At 46.4% G+C, this 19,491-nt stretch overlaps 2 protein-coding genes and 1 non-coding gene across 3 annotated transcripts in view; 1 reads left to right on the top strand and 2 right to left on the bottom strand.

Moving 5' to 3' along the window:
• The window catches only part of LOC124022899 (nucleolar protein 58-like), a 28,284-nt gene extending 21,932 nt beyond the window's left edge, over positions 1-6,352 (bottom strand). The window contains 7 exon segments of the mRNA XM_046337592.1: positions 848-1,011; positions 1,226-1,633; positions 2,820-2,884; positions 3,164-3,425; positions 5,031-5,083; positions 5,231-5,307; positions 6,174-6,352. Coding sequence (XP_046193548.1) covers positions 848-1,011; positions 1,226-1,633; positions 2,820-2,884; positions 3,164-3,425; positions 5,031-5,083; positions 5,231-5,307; positions 6,174-6,218 — 1,074 coding nt within the window. The 5' untranslated portion in view covers positions 6,219-6,352.
• On the bottom strand, positions 1,094-1,173 carry LOC124022902. Its single transcript, XR_006836647.1, has one exon. It is a non-coding gene; the product is annotated as a small nucleolar RNA SNORD11B (small nucleolar RNA).
• A 4,588-nt stretch (positions 6,353-10,940) lies between the features above and the next one.
• On the top strand, positions 10,941-13,672 carry LOC124022896 (nuclear fragile X mental retardation-interacting protein 1-like; the record flags this gene model as incomplete). The annotated part of the gene is made up of 3 exons (XM_046337588.1): positions 10,941-11,295; positions 12,314-12,378; positions 13,568-13,672. Coding segments are annotated over exons 1-3 (378 nt in total), but the record flags the coding sequence as incomplete, so codon positions are not given.
• Between the last annotated feature and the right edge of the window lie 5,819 nt (positions 13,673-19,491).

Raw genomic sequence — 19,491 nt, forward strand, 5'->3', positions numbered from 1 at the left:
CACCTGGAACACGACAGCAGTACTGTAGAGTGGAGAGACATTCTGATTAGAACTAGATCACACCTGGAACATGACAGCAGTACTGTAGAGTGGAGAGACATTCTGATTAGAACTAGATCACACCTGGAACACGACAGCAGTACTGTAGAGTGGAGAGACATTCTGATTAGAACTAGCTCACACCTGGAACATGACAGCAGTACTGTAGAGTGGAGAGACATTCTGATTAGAACTAGATCACACCTGGAACACGACAGCAGTACTGTAGAGTGGAGAGACATTCTGATTAGAACTAGATCACACCTGGAACACGACAGCAGTACTGTAGAGTGGAGAGACATTCTGATTAGAACTAGATCACACCTGGAACATGACAGCAGTACTGTAGAGTGGAGACATTCTGATTAGAACTAGATCACACCTGGAACACGACAGCAGTACTGTAGAGTGGAGAGACATTCTGATTAGAACTAGATCACACCTGGAACATGACAGCAGTACTGTAGTGTGAAGAGACATTCAGATTAGAACTAGATCACACTTGGAACATGACAACAGTAGAGTGGAGACATTCTGATTAGAACTAGATCACACCTGGAACACGACAGCAGTACTGTAGAGTGGAGAGACATTCTGATTAGAACTAGATCACACCTGGAACATGACAGCAGTACTGTAGAGTGGAGAGACATTCTGATTAGAACTAGATCACACCTGGAACACGACAGCAGTACTGTAGAGTGGAGAGACATTCTGATTAGAACTAGATCACACCTGGAACATGACAGCAGTACTGTAGTGTGGAGAGACATTCTACTTCTAGTGATGGCTGGAACGAAAGCCTCACCTTGCCCTTGTTCTTGGCTGAGGTCTGTCCCACCAGAGAGGCGTGGTAGATGAGACCATATTTGGGCGTGTCTCTGCGCGTCTTCAGGGCTCTGAACAGGGCCTTCTCTGCTCCCAGGATCTGGACTGTGGAGGCCGGGTGCTTGGCCAGGTTCAACAGGGACCCTGTCAGAGAGAACCAGAGAATTTAGGAGCAGTTTGGGCGTTTCCAGCTGCCTATTACAGGTGTCTAGGTAAAAGGTTTTAATTCAAGCTCAGATGAGGTAGTGACTGAAAAGCATCAGGTATCAGGATTGTGACATATAGTCATCATAATCACTGCTTGTTTTGTGTTGTGAATGATTCCTGCTGTGTGATTGGCCGTTAGATCATGACTCACCAGCGTGTGAGATGAGCCGTGCCCCTACCAGTTCCCCCACCATGACAGTCAGGTTGGGAGCGATAGCCATCATCCTGTTCTTCAGATAGTCGTACAGTTGGGTGCGGTACTCTGTAATCTCTATCACCTGGTCACACAGGTGCATGATGTTGCCGATGTCCTCCTCTGACACCTCCGTTCCCATGGAGATCTCGGCAGCCAGTTTGACCTCTGCCTCCACCTCCTCGGGGAGATGCTCAGACAGGTCGGTGGTTGCCACGTTGGTACGAGCGCCTATCTTCCGGACACTCTTGCAGTAGGCCAGGTTGTCAGTGATGATCTTCCCCACCTCAGGGAAGTGCCAGCCGTACCACTCCCTACAGCGCATGATGTAGTTGTTGAGCTCCTTGTCCAGGTCATCCAGCAGAGCTGCACAGATCAAAACATGAGTCACACCTGTTACTGAGCTACAGCCCATAATACTAGTCACACCTGTCTACAGACCATAATACTAGTCACCTGTCTACAGACCATAATACTAGTCACACCTGTTACTGAGCTACAGCCCATAATACTAGTCACACCTGTCTACAGACCATAATACTAGTCACCTGTCCACAGACCATAATACTAGTCACACCTGTCCACAGACCATAATACTAGTCTCACCTGTCCACAGACCATAATACTAGTCTCACCTGTCCACAGACCATAATACTAGTCACACCTGTCCACAGACCATAATACTAGTCACACCTGTCCACAGACCATAATACTAGTCACACCTGTCCACAGACCATAATACTAGTCACACCTGTCCACAGACCATAATACTAGTCACACCTGTCCACAGACCATAATACTAGTCACACCTGTCCACAGACCATAATACTAGTCACACCTGTCCACAGACCATAATACTAGTCACACCTGTCCACAGACCATAATACTAGTCACACCTGTCCACAGACCATAATACTAGTCACACCTGTCCACAGACCATAATACTAGTCACACCTGTCCACAGACCATAATACTAGTCACACCTGTCTACAGACCATAATACTAGTCACACCTGTCTACAGACCATAATACTAGTCACACCTGTCTACAGACCATAATACTAGTCACACCTGTCTACAGACCATAATACTAGTCACCTGTCTTACAGACCATAATACTAGTCACACCTGTCTACAGACCATAATACTAGTCACACCTGTCTACAGACCATAATACTAGTCACCTGTCTACAGACCATAATACTAGTCACACCTGTCTACAGATAATCAAGTGTTTTATGCGTTTCCTTTGTCTGTATAAAAGTATCCTTGTTTTATGTTGTCCCTTTACATGGATAGAGTAAGACAGGGATGAGCAACAGGCTTCCACTGGCCCACCTCCTGTAGGCCCGCGGACCCACATCCCTGTACTGGGGAGAGAACACATCCCTGTACTGGGGAGAGAACTCATCTCATTGGCCTGTCAGCATTTTGTTGTGTTATTGCAAAGTGGGGGGGTAATGATGTGAGATGTGTTGCGGCCCCGCGTGAGGTTTTTGTGGCCCCCACCCCCATCAAAGATGCTCATCCCTGGTCTAAGAGGAGGTACTTACAGATAGCTTGAACGATCATGGTATCCACTTTGTCAGGGCTGAACTTCAGCTTGTAGCGGGACAAACTGAGGAAACAGAAATAGGTCAGGATCTGCCATAGCAGCCTTTCAGGTCTTCTATGAATACGACAGAGGGAGGTGCTGCCTCAGGGGTAGTGACGAATGCTGAGGAAATCCACACCAGGTTTCAGACAGCATGATATAATCATCGGGAACACACACTACATATTGATGTGAGTAAATTATAAAGTGTTTGTAATGTCTTTTGTTATAAGACTAGTTGGCGTCATTTAATGAGATCCTAATAAATCCAAAACACCAAGCGTTGTCTGTGTTCCACCCTACCTGTGAGCCAGTCCCAGAGACATGGCGCTGATCTCCCGGGGGGGCAGCCCAGTGATCAGGGACTCCATCTGTGTCCTGATGCCTCTCATCAGCTCTGCCACCGCAGGGCTGTGGACACAGCTCAGGTTCAACTTCTCCTTGATGACGCCCCCCAGCTTAGCGTCGCTGATGGCCAGCTGTTCATGAGCTTCTTTAGCCACCACTTTCTTTAGGACCTTCTTCAGACTCTTCCCCATCTTCCCTTCCGTCATGGCCGTGGCCGCTGGACACAGGAGAGACGTGGTTACAACATGAGGACAGGAGAGACATGTACACGCTACAGCACTCGGGAGTCTAGTTCTGTGAGCTCGTGTGGTCTACCACATTGCGGCTGAGCCGTTGTTGCTCCTAGACGTTTCCACTTCACAATAACAGAGCTTAGTTAACAGGGACAACTCTAGTAAGGCAGAAATTTGGCTAACACACTTGTTGGAATGGTGGCATCCTATGACGGTGCCACATTGGAAGTGACTGAGCTCTTCAGTAAGGCCATTCTATTGCCAATATAAATAATATATATATTTCCCTTCTATTAAACCAGGTAGGCCAGTTGAGAACAAGTTCTCATTTGCAACTGTGACCTGGTCAAGATAAAGCATAGCAATTAGACACATACAGAGTTACACATGGAATAAACAAACCAGTCAATAGGAAAAGTATATATATACAGTGAGTGCAATGAGGTAAGATAAGGGAGGTACGGCAATAAATGGGTCATGGTGGCAAAGCAATTACAATATAGCGATTAAACACTGGAATGGTGGATGTGCAGAAGATGAATGTGCAAGTAGAGATACTGGGGTGCAAAGGAGCAAGATAAATAAATACAGTATGGGGATGAGGTAGGTAGCTGTTTACAGATAGGCTATGTTCAGGTGCAGTGATCTGTGAGCTGCTCTGACGGCAATGTTTGTCTATGAAGATTGCATGGTTGTGTGCTCGATTTTATAAACCTGTCAGCAACTGATGTGGCTAAAATAGCCAAATCCACTAATTTGACAGGGTGTCCACATACACTACATATACAAAGGACTGTTATAGTTCCAACATTTAGACACGGGACATTAGTAATATGTATTTATTCATAGACTCAACATTGTTAGGGGGTGAGTTCAACAACCGGCTGCTGTCAGTGTTTGTTATGATGGTTAAGGTTAGCTGTGGTCTCAGCTGTAGTGAGGAATACTGCTGAACACCTAAAGGCTTCTGCATGCTTCCCATCCCAAACAGTTGGGAATAGTTAGTGCTTAAGAAAAAAGAAACGCGTTTGTTTGGTGTTCGGTCAGGTGTTTTCTCCAGATGTTTGGGGCGGCAGGGTAGCCTAGCGGTTAGAGCGTTGGACTAGTAACCGGAAGGTTGCAGTTCAAACCCCCGAACTGACACTGTACAAATCTGTCGTTCTGCCCCCTGAACAGGCAGTTAACCCACTGTTCCTAGGCCGACATTTATAAGAATGTTCTTAAAAAATGAAATAAAAACTTAAACGATACTTATTTTCCATGCACATTTTCAAACTTCATAAATACTGCACCAAACATCTGACGTAGATGTAAAAAAATAAAATAAAAATTACATTTCTTGAGCCATCTTCAATTATTTCTGACTAGTTTGAGGAAGTGTATACCGGCTATGGTTTCTCAAGTTGGACAAACACTACTATTGCTGCTTTTCTCATTTTTCAAGTAATGGTCTTTTAATCAAGGGAGTATGCGAACACGCTGTTGGTTCACCTAGCTGAAGCGTGCAGAAGCCTCGACTGACAGCCCGTGTGCACGAACTGGTAAACTATAGTGAGCGACAACAGGAGAGGTGAAAGTATTCTGTCTACCTGCCAAGGCCTCTGTTGTGTCCTGGAATTTCTCAAAGTGCTTCAACTTCACTCTGGAAGGAGAAATGGTGGCGACATGTTATTTGTCAACTCCAGAAACATGTTCCTTATGCTGATAATGTGTAATACTACTGTTCATTGACAACGTATTCCCCTCGAATCTAAACACTCCTCTCTCCAGACATGGGGCCATAACTCACACTTTGTTGGCCTTCTCCGGAGTTTCGAACTCCTTCCATAAACTGTCCACCTCTTGGAGCTTTGACTCATCGAGGACCTGAAACAAAAAAGGTTTAAAGTTCTATCAAGTACACGGGCATACCATACATTAATTGCATTAACTCAACTCGGTTTACATGTGTTGTCATTATAACCCGTCAGTAATGTGTGACAAGAAAGCCAGCACGCGGTCCCTCCAAAGTACCACGCACCAGTTATGCTAACTTGGAAGAGAAGCCTATTTGAAATGTTGGGTAAACATTGGCAACAAATAAATTATTTAACTTCGAAACTAGAACGGGTTCAAATAGTTGCATAATTACTAAAGCCAAGTCCAAGGTAGCAGAGTATCTGTATATCCAGCAGATCTAGGTAACTAAAGCCAAGTCCAAGGTAGCAGAGTATCTGTATATCCAGCAGATCTAGGTAACTAAAGCCAAGTCCAAGGTAGCAGAGTATCTGTATATCCAGCAGATCTAGGTAACTAAAGCCAAGTCCAAGGTAGCAGAGTATCTGTATATCCAGCAGATCTAGGTAACTAAAGCCAAGTCCAAGGTAGCAGAGTATCTGTATATCCAGCAGATCTAGGTAACTAAAGCCAAGTCCAAGGTAGCAGAGTATCTGTATATCCAGCAGATCTAGGCAACATACAACGTGGTTGCTTAACTGCAGCGTGTTGAATGAGAAGGCCTCGTTGCGGTAAAGGTTTGCATGCGAGAACTACCACGACGACCTAAATAGAGAAGCCATGTGTACTATAAACAATGTTAAACAGGTCTTGACATGGAACTACTTTGTATTTTAATACAATATAAAACAACGTATTTAGCTAGCTACACCGCGAACCCGGTTCAATGATTGAAAATTGTCATGCACCCATCTAACATCATTAGAATGTAGAATATAACTTTAGCAAATACTCACTTTAAATATTGCATAACCAGCAGCGGTTTCAAATAAAACAAGCATCTCTGACGCTTTTTCACCACGTTTAAACCCGAAACAAACGTATCTCCTAGAAAGGCTTCGCTAGACGCAGTTCCAACCGAGGTGATCTGTTCCACGAGGTGTTCCACGAGGTGATCTGTGTGCCTCACCCGGAAGTACGTCCTCTCTCTAACATCGCGAGAAGTGGCAGAGAGAACTATTTGGAGACAAACAAATCCGACGAGAACATTTTGGTCGCGAACCGCGTACACGTATTTTGCAGTTGTTATCGCGCTTATGTTCCTAGCGCCAACAGTGCATGTTCCTTCCATACAGTAAAACCTTGCAGTACAAAACGATACACGCAAATCCCCCCAAAATAAACCAGGAATGAATCCAAAATAAAAAACGTATATATAAAAGTTTACTGTCACACACCAGTTAGTTGTTCTACAGGGTCAGCTATGGTAGTACGGAGCCCCTTGAGCAAATTAAGGTTTAAATGCCTTGCTCAAGGGCACATACTTTTTTTTACCTTGGAGGCTTGGGTATTCAAAACAGGGAAATTTCTGTTACTGGCCCAACATTAACCACTAGGCTACCTAGACCGAAATATATATATACATTATGGACAGTATATAAATAGAAAAGGTGTGTACAGCAGTAGTTGTATAAAGTACCACAGTCTGAGTCATAATACCCATGAAACCTAGTGGTCAAACATGGAAATGGTTCCAATAGTTTTTTCCACCATTCATTTTTCCCATAGGGATTTTCGAAACACTTCAAATCAGGGCTGTGTTTCCTGTACGCTTACCCTAGTGTGACGTTTTGATTACCATCTAAATCTCTCTCGGAAAATATTAATTTTATCAATATATTCGCCTGTAGTCGTCGTCCCCCCAAATATCATGATGATCTGGACCAGACTGCAGAATCAAGGCAAAGGTAAGAATCTCTGGATTAACTATATAATGTTAGCTAAATGTAGTATATAATAATTTGGCCACATTTTTTAAATGGACCATTCTGTGAACTGTCTTGTACAATTTTAAATTGACACAATACCTGTTAGCAAAGTTTTCAGCGAGAGATGACATGCAGGAGCTTCCAGGCATTTGCAGTGTTGCATGATGTCTGTTTTGATGATAATTAGTATTTTCGAATCTGAGAGTAAATTGAGACTAATATATTGATAAAAATCACCTTGTCTGAGAGAGACTTAGATGGTTATGAAAACGTAATGCCAGGGTAAGCGTTCCATTGGAACCATTTCCCTCTTTGACCGTTAGGTTTTATGGGTATAATGACACCTCTACAGTGGGGCTCTATGGGATGAACCAGGACTAGATTACAGTATTTACATATGAAACTTCTCAACGGCTGGCCATGCCTTCCTCCTGGCTACTCCAACCTCGGCAAACAGCTCCGCCCCCCTCGCCCCGCCACAGCTACTCGCCCACGCCTCCCCAGCTACTCCTTTACACAAATCCAGATAGCAGATGTTCTGAAAGAGCTGCAAAACCTGGACCCATACAAATCAGCTGGGCTTGACAATCTGGACCCTCTATTTCTGAAACTGTCCGCCACCTTTGTTTCAACCTCTATTACCAGCCTGTTCAACCCCTATTACCAGCCTGTTCAACCCCTATTACCAGCCTGTTCAACCCCTATTACCAGCCTGTTCAACCCCTATTACCAGCCTGTTCAACCCCCATTACCAGCCTGTTCAACCCCTATTACCAGCCTGTTCAACCCCTATTACCAGCCTGTTCAACCCCTATTACCAGCCTGTTCAACCCTATTACCAGCCTGTTCAACCCCTATTATCAGCCTGTTCAACCCCTATTATCAGGCTGTTCAACCCCTATTACCAGCCTGTTCAACCCCTATTACCAGCCTGTTCAACCCCTATTACCAGCCTTTTCGACCCCCATTACCTGCCTGTTCAACCCCCATTACCAGCCTGTTCAACCCCTATTACCAGCCTGTTCAACCTCTCTTTTGTATCATCTGAGATCCCCAATGATTGGAAAGCTGCCGCGGTCATTCCCCTCTTCAAAGGGGGAGACACCCTGGACCCAAACTGCTACAGACCTATATCCATCCTGCCCTGCCTCTAGACCCAAACTGCTACAGACCTATATCCATCCTGCCCTGCCACTAGACCCAAACTGTTACAGACCTATATCCATCCTGCCCTGCCTATCTAAGGTCTTCGAAAGCCAAGTCAACAAACAGGTCACTGACCATCTCGAATCCCACCGTACCTCTCCGCTGTGCAATCCGGTTTCCGAGCCGGTCACGGGTGCACCTCAGCCACGCTCAAGGTCCTAAACGACATCATAACCGCCATCGATAAAAGACAGTACTGTGTAGCCGTCTTCATCGACCTGGCCAAGGCTTTCGACTCTGTCAATCACCATATTCTTATCGTTAGACTCAGTAGCCTCGGTTTTTCTAATGACTGCCCTGCCTGGTTCACCAACTACTTTGCAGACAGAATTCAATGTGTCAAATCGGAGGGCATTTTGTCCGGTCCTCTGGCAGTCTCTATGGGGGTACCACAGGGTTCAATTCTCGGGCCGACTCTTTTCTCTGTATATATCAATGATGTTGCTCTTGCTGCGGGCGATTCCCTGATCCACCTCTACGCAGACGACACCATTCTGTATACTTCCGGCCCTTCCTTGGACTCCAACTGCTCTTAAACGCTAGTAAGACCAAATGCATGCTTTTCAACCGTTCGCTGCCTGCACCCGCAAGCCCGACTAGCATCACCACCCTGGATGGTTCCGACCTAGAATATGTGGACATCTCTAAGTACCTAGGTGTTGTTGGATCCTGTATTTTACATTATAGCCATTACCATATATATGATTGAATATTATCTGCTGTTGGCTTGTGTGGATATATGTATGTGTTATGCAACATAGCTGACATGAAACATTGTTAACAGTTTCAAGGCCATGGGCCTTTCTCCTGATGGAAAAGTAGCATGAAGACAGGAACTGTTCAATGAGTTGGGAGGGGGGCACATTCAGAGCGGGGTGTTGCGAGAACAAGCGGTCTTTTGTAAAATAACAGGAGCCAGGTGCGAGATAACGGTATGGAGCATGAGAGCCTGGATGTTCTTCACAAGCAAGTTACATCTATCAACAGAAGCGCCAAGAGGCGGGGACCCGCCTGAGCGCCTGCAATAGGCTGAGCAAGTTTAAAGCACGCCCAGTCTCTACTGTGATAGGCCAACAGACGGGTTGGAACTGTCTATCACAGTATAAAGAATACTGTTTACATACATCCTGTCAGTTCTCTGTTCTGCCCTGCGTGGTATTACAGTGAGCCCGTATATACGAAAGTTGCATTTGCCATTTATTATTAAAATACATAGTATAAAATCGGTGACTCATTTTTATATTTATCCTGATACCAGATTTGAATTTACGCAACCCTAACAGTGTTTGGCTAGACTGTAAACTCTCCTTCCAGACTCATATCAAACATCTCCAATCCAAAATCAAATCTAGAGTCGGCTTTCTATTCCGTAACAAAGCCTCCTTCACTCACGCCGCCAAACTTACCCTTGTAAAACTGACTATCTTACCGATCCTCGACTTCGGCGATGTCATCTACAAAATAGCTTCCAATACTCTACTCAGCAAACTGGATGCAGTTTATCACAGTGCCATCCATATTGTTGGTGCTAAAGCACCTTATACCACCCACCACTGCGACTTGTATGCTCTAGTCGGCTGGCCCTCGCTACATGTTGGTCGCCAGACCCACTGGCTCCAGGTCATCTACAAGTCCATGCTAGGTAAAGCTCTGCCTTCTCAGTTCACTGGTCACGATGGCAACACCCACCCGTAGCACGCGCTCCAGCAGGTGTATCTCACTGATCATCCCTAAAGCCAAAACCTAATTTGGCCACCTTTCCTTTCAGTTCTCTGCTGCCTGCGACTGGAACGAATTGCAAAAATCTCTGAAGTTGGAGACTTTTATCTCCCTCACCAACTTTAAACATCTGCTATCTGAGCAGCTAACCGATCGCTGCCGCTGTACATAGTCCATCGGTATATAGCCCACCCAATTTACCTACCTCATCCCCGTACTGTTTTTATTTATTTACTTTTCTGCTCTTTTAAACACCAATATCTCTACCTGTATATGACCATCTGATCATTTATCACTCCAGTGTTAATCTGATAAATTGTAATTATTCACTCCTATGGCCTATTTATTGCCTACCTCCTCATGCCTTTTGCACACAATGTATAAAGATTATTTTTTTTCTACTGTGTTATTAACTTGTTAATTGTTTACTCCATGTGTAACTCTGTGTTGTCTGTTCACACTGCTTTGCTTTATCTTGGCCAGGTCGCAGTTGCAAATGAGAACTTGTTCTCAACTAGCCTACCTGGTTAAATAAAGACGAAATAAAATAAAAAGTGGGTAAAACGGTATGTAAATCTTATTAGACCAGTGTACAATCACTATGTACATAGGGCAGATATAATTCTACATGAGTTAGTTTTCATAAACTACACGAGTTATGGTATATTTTCATTATGCCTAAATCGTTGTTACTTCAAATAATGATATTATTGAATTGTTTTTGGTTTTTGTAAACGAGCGGATATGACGTTCAGTCTGGTGAACACCCTTTGCGGATGTAAATTTGTGGCGTTCATGTGCCAGTCGGAACTAGGAAACTCAGAAATGTCCGACTTGCTGACTGGTTGAAAGCGGCACGTGTACATAAGTACGACTATCACGTGAACGCGGCAACGGAAGCAGAAACACACATGTGTTGTAGCGGTTCTTATTATACCTCCGAGGTCGTAGCTGGACAAACATTTATACAAACGAACTGAATCCACATAACATTGAAGAAGAGGCGCCAGCTACATCATGAATGATTTTGGAAGCTACCCTCCGCCGAACTTTGTCTCTCCTCCGGGTTCGATGGTGAGTCCGCCAACGTTCCTTCCACCTCCGAGCAACTTCCAGCCCGGTATGTGGAACTGGTACGAGCCACCGTCCGAGCCGTGGAGATACAACGGCCAGGGAGAACACTGGAACTGCGGCCCCGGACCAGGTCGACCCAGAGGCTCATATGGTGGGTATTATACTAACTAGGAGAGTTATGGTTCTAGCAGCGGCCTGGTAAAGAGGCTTCTTTGCACGGTCCCTAGGTTGACACGTGCCTGGCTGAGAGCCCCTGGTGGTCTACTATGACCTATACCAATCAGGTCTGTTGAAGTAAACCCTCATGACGCCAGTTAGTGGGGTAGGTCAGTAGGGCTGACCAAGCTTGGCCCCGTGTAATTTATTTATTCATTTTTATTTCACCTTCATTTAACCAGGTAGGCTAGTTGAGAACAGGTTCTCATTTGCAACTGCGACCTGGCCAAGATAAAGCATAGCAGTGTGAACAGACAACACAGAGTTACACATGGAGTAAACGATTAACAAGTCAATAACACAGTAGAGAAAAAGTGGAGTCTATATACATTGTGTGCAAAAGGCATGAGGAGGTAGGCGAATAATTACAATTTTGCAGATTAACACTGGAGTGATAAATGATCAGATGGTCATGTACAGGTAGAGATATTGGTGTGCAAAAGAGCAGAAAAGTAAATAAATAAAAACAGTATGGGGATGAGGTAGGTAAAAATGGGTGGGCTATTTACCGATAGACTATGTACAGCTGCAGCGATTGGTTAGCTGCTCAGCTAGCTGATGTTTGAAGTTGGTGAGGGAGATAAAAGTCTCCAACTTCAGCGATTTTTGCAATTCGTTCCAGTCACAGGCAGCAGAGAACTGGAACGAAAGGCGGCCAAATGAGGTGTTGGCTTTAGGGATGATCAGTGAGATACACCTGCTGGAGCGCGTGCTACGGATGGGTGTTGCCATCGTGACCAGTGAACTGAGATAAGGCGGAGCTTTACCTAGTAATGTACATATCATTTGGGCAGAGGAGATGCTGGTTCACGTCTGGGTTGAACCAGTATCTGGGCAGAGGAGATCCTGCATCATTATTAACAGAACAGAAGTGTCAGATTGGTGATGACTGAACTGCACCCAGCAGTAGGTCGGCAAGTCATAATATTGTTGTTTTGACCTTTGACCCACAGGCCAGAACTTCCATCGTGGACGCGGAAGGCAGGACTATGGTCGTCCCAACAACCTTGGGAAAAAGGTAGTAAATCCACCATCAAACCAAAAGCCAGGTCTCTGATATATATTCTTTATTTTATTGCACCTTTATTTAACCAGCTAGGCCAGTTGAGAACAAGTTCTCATTTGCAACTAAGACCTGGCCAAGATAAAGCATAGCAGTGTGACACAAACAACAACAGAGAGTTACACATGGAGTAAACAATAAACAAACCATTAACACAGGTAACTGCAAAAATAATGCTAACACTAGAGTGTATAAAACATGAAGAACCCTTCTCTAATATTGAGTTGCAACCCCCCCCCCCTCAGAACAGCCTCAGTTGGTCAAAAGCATTCCACAGGGATGCTGACCCATGTTGACTCCAATGCTACCCATAGATGTCAAGTTGGGTGGTGGACAGTTCTTTAAATACACAGGAAACGGTTGAGTGTGAAAACCCGGCAGCGTTGCAGTTCTTGACACCAACCTGTGCGCCTGGCACTGACTATTTTGTCTTGCCCGTTCACCCTCTGAAAAGCACACAGACACAATCCATGTCTCAAGGCTTAAAATCCTCCCCTTTAACTCATCAACCTCCCCTTCATGGATGGTGGTACACACACTGTGGCCCTCATGGATGGTGGTACACAGACACACTGTGGCCCCTTCATGGATGGTGGTACACACACTGTGGCACATGGATGGTGGTACCTTCCCCTCATGGATGGTGGTACCCTTCATGGATGGTGGTACACAGACACACTGTGGCCCCTTGGTGGTACACAGACACTGGATGGTGGTGGTACACAGACACACTGTGGCCCCTTCATGGATGGTGGTACACAGACACACTGTGGCCCCTTCATGGATGGTGGTACACAGACACACTGTGGCCCCTCATGGATGGTGGTACCCTCATGGATGGTGGTACACAGACACACTGTGGCCCCTCATAATATATGCCATTTATGGATGGTGGTACACAGACACACTGTGGCCCCTCATGGATGGTGGTACACAGACACACTGTGGCCCCTCATGGATGGTGGTACACAGACACACTGTGGCCCCTCATGGATGGTGGTACACAGACACACTGTGGCCCCTCATGGTGATTTGTTGTGTCCCCCATCAGTTGGCCATCCCCGTCTTAGACAGTGTAACACTCCAATAGGGTGACTGACTGGTTTGACTGTAATGGGTTCAAATGTTTTCTTTTCTTTTCCAGCAGAAAAATAAAAAAGAACCCGAGTTTTCACATTTCTGTGACCCGTGTGACCGAGGCTTCAAAAACCAAGACAAGTATGACCAACATGTCTCTGAACATGTCAAGGTAACTGATTCTCATGATCAAATGATTCTGATTTGACCTGAGGTGATGAACCGAATGTAATGACATCATACTAGGTCATCAGGGTTCCAAGCTTCAAATCAAATTGTATTAGTCACATGAGCCTAATACAACAGTACTTTACAATACCTTACAGTGAAATGCTTACTTAAGAGCCCCTAACCAACGATGCAGTTAAAAAAAATACAAATAAGAAATATAAGTAACAAGTAATTAAAGAGCAGAGGAGTAAAATAACAATAGAGACTATATACAGGGGGGTACCGGGACAGTCAATGTGCGGGGGCACTGGTTAGTTGAGGTAATATGTACGTGTAGGTAAAGTTATTAAAGTGACTATGCATAGATGATAACAGAGTAGCAGTTGTATAAAGGAGAGAGGGGGGGGGCAATGCAAATGTCTGGGTAGCCATTTGATTAGGTGTTCAGGAGTCTTATGGCTTGGGGGTAGAAGCAGTTTAGAAACTTCTTGGACCTAGACTTGGTGCTCTGGTACCGCTGGCCGTGCGGTATCAGTGAGAACAGGCTATGACTAGGGTGGCTGGAGTCTTTGACAATTTGTAGGGCCTTCCTCTGACACCGTCTGGTATAGAGGTCCTGGATGGCAGGGAGCTTGGCCTCGGTGATGTACTGAGCCGTACTCACAACCCTCTGTAGTGCGTTGCGGTCGGAGGCCATACCAGGCAGTGATTCAGCCAGTCAGGATGCTCTCGATGTTGCAGCTGAATAACCTCTTGAGGATCTGAGGACCCATGCCAAATCCTTTGTCTCCTGATGGGGAATAGGTTTTGTCGTGCCCTCTTCATGACTGTCTTGGTGTGCTTGGACCATGTTATTTTTTTGGTGATGTGGACACCAAGGAACTTGAAGTTCTCAACCTGTTCCACTGCAGCCCCATCGATGAGAATGGGGGTGTGCTCGGTCCTCTTTTTCCTGTAGTCCACAATAATCTCTGTTGTCTTGATCATGTTGAGAGAGACGTTGTTGTCCTGGCACCACACGGCCAGGTCTCTGACCTCCTATAGGCTGTCTCGTCATTGTCGGTGATCCGGCCTCCCACTGTTGTGTCATCTGCAAATGTAATGATGGTGTTTGAGTCGTGCCTGGCTGTGCAGTCATGAGTGAACAGAGAGTACAGGAGGGGACCGAGCACGCACCCCTTAGGGTCCCCTGTGTTGAGGGTCAGCGTGGCAGATGTGTTGTTACCTACTCTTACCACCTGGGGTGGCCCGTCAGGAAGTCCAGGATCCAGTTGCAGAGGGAGGTGTTTAGTCCCAGGGTCCTTAGCTTAGTGATGAGTTTTGAGGGCACTATGGTGTTGAACGCTGAGCTGTAGTCAATGAATAGCATTCTCACAAGGGCAATGTGGAGTGCAAAAGAGATTGCATCATCTGTGGATCTGTTGGGGTGGTCTGCAAATTGGAGTGGGTCTAGGGTTTCTAGGATAATGGTGTTGATGTGATTCATGACCAGCCTTTCAAAGCATTTCATGGCTACAGACGTGACTGCTACGGGTCGGTAGTCATTTAGGAGGTTACCTTAGTGTTCTTGGGCACAGGTTCTATGGTGGTCTGCTTGAAACATGTTGGTATTACAGACTCGGACAGGAGAGCTTGAAAATGTCTGTGAAGACACTTGCCAGTTTTTATTTTTATTTCACCTTTATTTAACCAGGTAGGCTAGTTGAGAACAAGTTCTCATTTGCAACTGCGACCTGGCCAAGATAAAGCATAGCAGTGTGAACAGACAACACAGAGTTACACATGGAATAAACAATTAACAAATCAATAACACAGTAGAAAAAAATGGGCAGTCTATATACAATGTGTGCAAAAGGCATGAGGAGGTAGGCGAATAATACAGTTTTGCAGATTAACACTGGAGTGATAAATGATCAGATGGTCATGTACAGGTAGAGATATTGGTGTGCAAAAGAGCAGAAAAGTAAATAAATAAAAACAGTATGGGGATGAGGTAGGTAAAAATGGGTGGGCTATTTACCGATAGACTATGTACAGCTGCAGCGATCGGTTAGCTGCTCAGATAGCAGATGTTTGAAGTTGGTGAGGGAGATAAGTCTCCAACTTCAGCGATTTTTGCAATTCGTTCCAGTCACAGGCAGCAGAGAACTGGAACGAAAGGCGGCCAAATGAGGTGTTGGCTTTAGGGATGATCAGTGAGATACACCTGCTGGAGCGCGTGCTACGGATGGGTGTTGCCATCGTGACCAGTGAACTGAGATAAGGCGGAGCTTTACCTAGCATGGACTTGTAGATGACCTGGAGCCAGTGGGTCTGGCGACGAATATGTAGCGAGGGCCAGCCGACTAGAGCATACAAGTCGCAGTGGTGGGTGGTATAAGGTGCTTTAGTGACAAAATGGATGGCACTGTGATAGACTGCATCCAGTTTGCTGAGTAGAGTGTTGGAAGCCATTTTGTAGATGACATCGCCGAAGTCGAGGATCGGTAGGATAGTCAGTTTTACTAGGGTAAGCTTGGCAGCGTGAGTGAAGGAGGCTTTGTTGCGGAATAGAAAGCCGACTCTTGATTTGATTTTCGATTGGAGATGTTTGATGTGGGTCTGGAAGGAGAGTTTGCAGTCTAGCCAGACACCTAGGTACTTATAGATGTCCACATATTCAAGGTCGGAACCATCCAGGGTGGTGATGCTAGTCGGGCATGCGGGTGCAGGCAGCGATCGGTTGAAAAGCATGCATTTGGTTTTACTCGCGTTCAAGAGCAGTTGGAGGCCACGGAAGGAGTGCTGTATGGCAATGAAGCTCGTTTGGAGGTTAGATAGCACAGTGTCCAATGACGGGCCGAAAGTATATAGAATGGTGTCGTCTGCGTAGAGGTGGATCAGGGAATCGCCCGCAGCAAGAGCAACATCATTGATATACACAGAGAAAAGAGTCGGCCCGAGAATTGAACCCTGTGGCACCCCCATAGAGACTGCCAGAGGACCGGACAGCATGCCCTCCGATTTGACACACTGAACTCTGTCTGCAAAGTAATTGGTGAACCAGGCAAGGCAGTCATCCGAAAACCGAGGCTGTTGAGTCTGCCGATAAGAATATGGTGATTGACAGTCGAAAGCCTTGGCGAGGTCGATGAAGACGGCTGCACAGTACTGTCTTTTATCGATGGCGGTTATGATATCGTTTAGTACCTTGAGTGTGGCTGAGGTGCACCCGTGACCGGCTCGGAAACCAGATTGCACAGCGGAGAAGGTACTGTGGGATTCGAGATGGTCAGTGACCTGTTTGTTGACTTGGCTTTCGAAGACCTTAGATAGGCAGGGCAGGATGGATATAGGTCTGTAACAGTTTGGGTCCAGGGTGTCTCCCCTTTGAAGAGGGGGATGACTGCGGCAGCTTTCCAATCCTTGGGGATCTCAGACGATATGAAAGAGAGGTTGAACAGGCTGGTAAATAGGGGTTGCGACAATGGCGGCAGATAGTTTCAGAAATAGCGGGTCCAGATTGTCAAGCCCAGCTGATTTGTACGGGTCCAGGTTTTGCAGCTCTTTCAGAACATCTGCTATCTGGATTTGGGTAAAGGAGAACCTGGAGAGGCTTGGGTGAGGAGCTACGGGGGCGGAGCTGTTGGCCGAGGTTGGAGTAGCCAGGCGGAAGGCATGGCCAGCCGTTGAGAAGTGCTTATTGAAGTTTTCGATAATCATGGATTTATCGGTGGAGACCGTGTTTCCTAGCCTCAGTGCAGTGGGCAGCTGGGAGGAGGTGCTCTTGTTCTCCATGGACTTCACAGTGTCCCAGAACTTTTGGAGTTGGAGCTACAGGATGCAAACTTCTGCCTGAAGAAGCTGGCCTTAGCTTTCCTGACTGACTGCGTGTATTGGTTCCTGACTTCCCTGAACAGTTGCATATCACGGGGCTATTCGATGCTATTGCAGTCCGCCACAGGATGTTTTTGTGCTGGTCGAGGGCAGTCAGGTCTGGAGTGAACCAAGGGCTGTATCTGTTCATAGTTCTGCATTTTTTGAACGGAGCATGCTTATCTAGAATGGTGAGGAAGTTACTTTTCAGTTGGCCAGCGCATGCTCGCAGCACACATCCTGGTAATCCGTCTGGCCCTGCGGCCTTGTGAATGAATGTTGACCTGTTTTAAGGTCTGACTCACATCGGCTGCGGAGAGCGTGATCAGTCTTCCAGAACAGCTGGTGTTCTCATGCATGTTTCGGTCTTATTTGCCTCGAAGCGAGCATAGAACTAGTTCAGCTCATGTCACTGGGCAGGTCTCGGGCTGTGCTCCCTTTTGTAGTCTGTAATGGCCACATCTGACGAGTGTCAGAGCCAGTGTAGTATGATTTGATCTTAGTCCTGTATTGAAGATTTGCCTATTTTGATGGTTCGTCGGAGGGCATAGCGGAATTTCTTATAAGCTTCCGGGTTAGAGTCCTGCTCCTTGAAAGTGTTAGCTCTTTAGCTCAGTGCGGATGTTACCTGTAATCCATGGCTTCTGGTTGGGGTATGTACATACGGTCACTGTGGGGACATCGACATCAATGCACTTGTTGATGAAGCCAATGACTGATGTGGTGTACTCCTCAATGCCATCGGAGGAATCCCAGAACATATTCCAGTCTGGTAGCAAAACAGTCCTGCAGCCTCTGCGTCATCTGACCACTTTTTATTTTATTGATCTAGTTACTGGTGCTTACTGTTTTAATTTTAGCAAGAATCAGGAGAATATAATTATGGTCAGATTTGCCAAATGGAGGGCTAGGGAGAGCTGTATGTGTTTCTGTGTGTGGAGTACAGGCGGTCCGGTCCGGAGTTTAATGTGTATTTATTTATTCCAGACGCCCCGTTCCCTGCCGGTGCATCGTATAACCAGCCTCTGTTCTGTCCTGCCGGTGCATCGTATAACCAGCCTCTGTTCTGTCCTGCCGGTGCATCGTATAACCAGCCTCTGTTCTATCCTGCCGGTGCATCGTATAACCAGCCTCTGTTCTGTCCTGCCGGTGCATCGTATAACCAGCCTCTGTTCTATCCTGCCGGTGCATCGTATAACCAGCCTCTGTTCTGTCCTGCCGGTGCTTCGTATAACCAGCCTCTGTTCTGTCCTGCCGGTGCTTCGTATAACCAGCCTCTGTTCTGTCCTGCCGGTGCTTCGTATAACCAGCCTCTGTTCTGTCCTGCCGGTGCTTCGTATAACCAGCCTCTGTTCTGTCCTGCCGGTGCATCGTATAACCAGCCTCTGTTCTGTCCTGCCGGTGCTTCGTATAACCAGCCTCTGTTCTGGCCTGCCGGTGCTTCGTATAACCAGCCTCTGTTCTGGCCTGCCGGTGCTTCGTATAACCAGCCTCTGTTCTGTCCTGCCGGTGCAGCGTATAACCAGCCTCTGTTCTGTCCTGCCGGTGCTTCGTATAACCAGCCTCTGTTCTGTCCTGCCGGTGCAGCGTATAACCAGCCTCTGTTCTGTCCTGCCGGTGCAGCGTATAACCAGCCTCTGTTCTGTCCTGCCGGTGCTTCGTATAACCAGCCTCTGTTCTGTCCTGCCGGTGCTTCGCATAACCAGCCTCTGTTCTGTCCTGCCGGTGCTTCGCATAACCAGCCTCTGTTCTGTCCTGCCGGTGCTTCGTATAACCAGCCTCTGTTCTGTCCTGCCGGTGCTTCGTATAACCAGCCTCTGTTCTGTCCTGCCGGTGCCCGTTATAACCAGCCTCTGTTCTGTCCTGCCGGTGCTTCGTATAACCAGCCTCTGTTCTGTCCTGCCGGTGCTTCGTATAACCAGCCTCTGTTCTGTCCTGCCGGTGCAGCGTATAACCAGCCTCTGT

The sequence above is a fragment of the Oncorhynchus gorbuscha genome, unplaced genomic scaffold, assembly GCF_021184085.1.
Source record: "Oncorhynchus gorbuscha isolate QuinsamMale2020 ecotype Even-year unplaced genomic scaffold, OgorEven_v1.0 Un_scaffold_1476, whole genome shotgun sequence".
Classification (NCBI taxonomy): domain Eukaryota; kingdom Metazoa; phylum Chordata; class Actinopteri; order Salmoniformes; family Salmonidae; genus Oncorhynchus; species Oncorhynchus gorbuscha.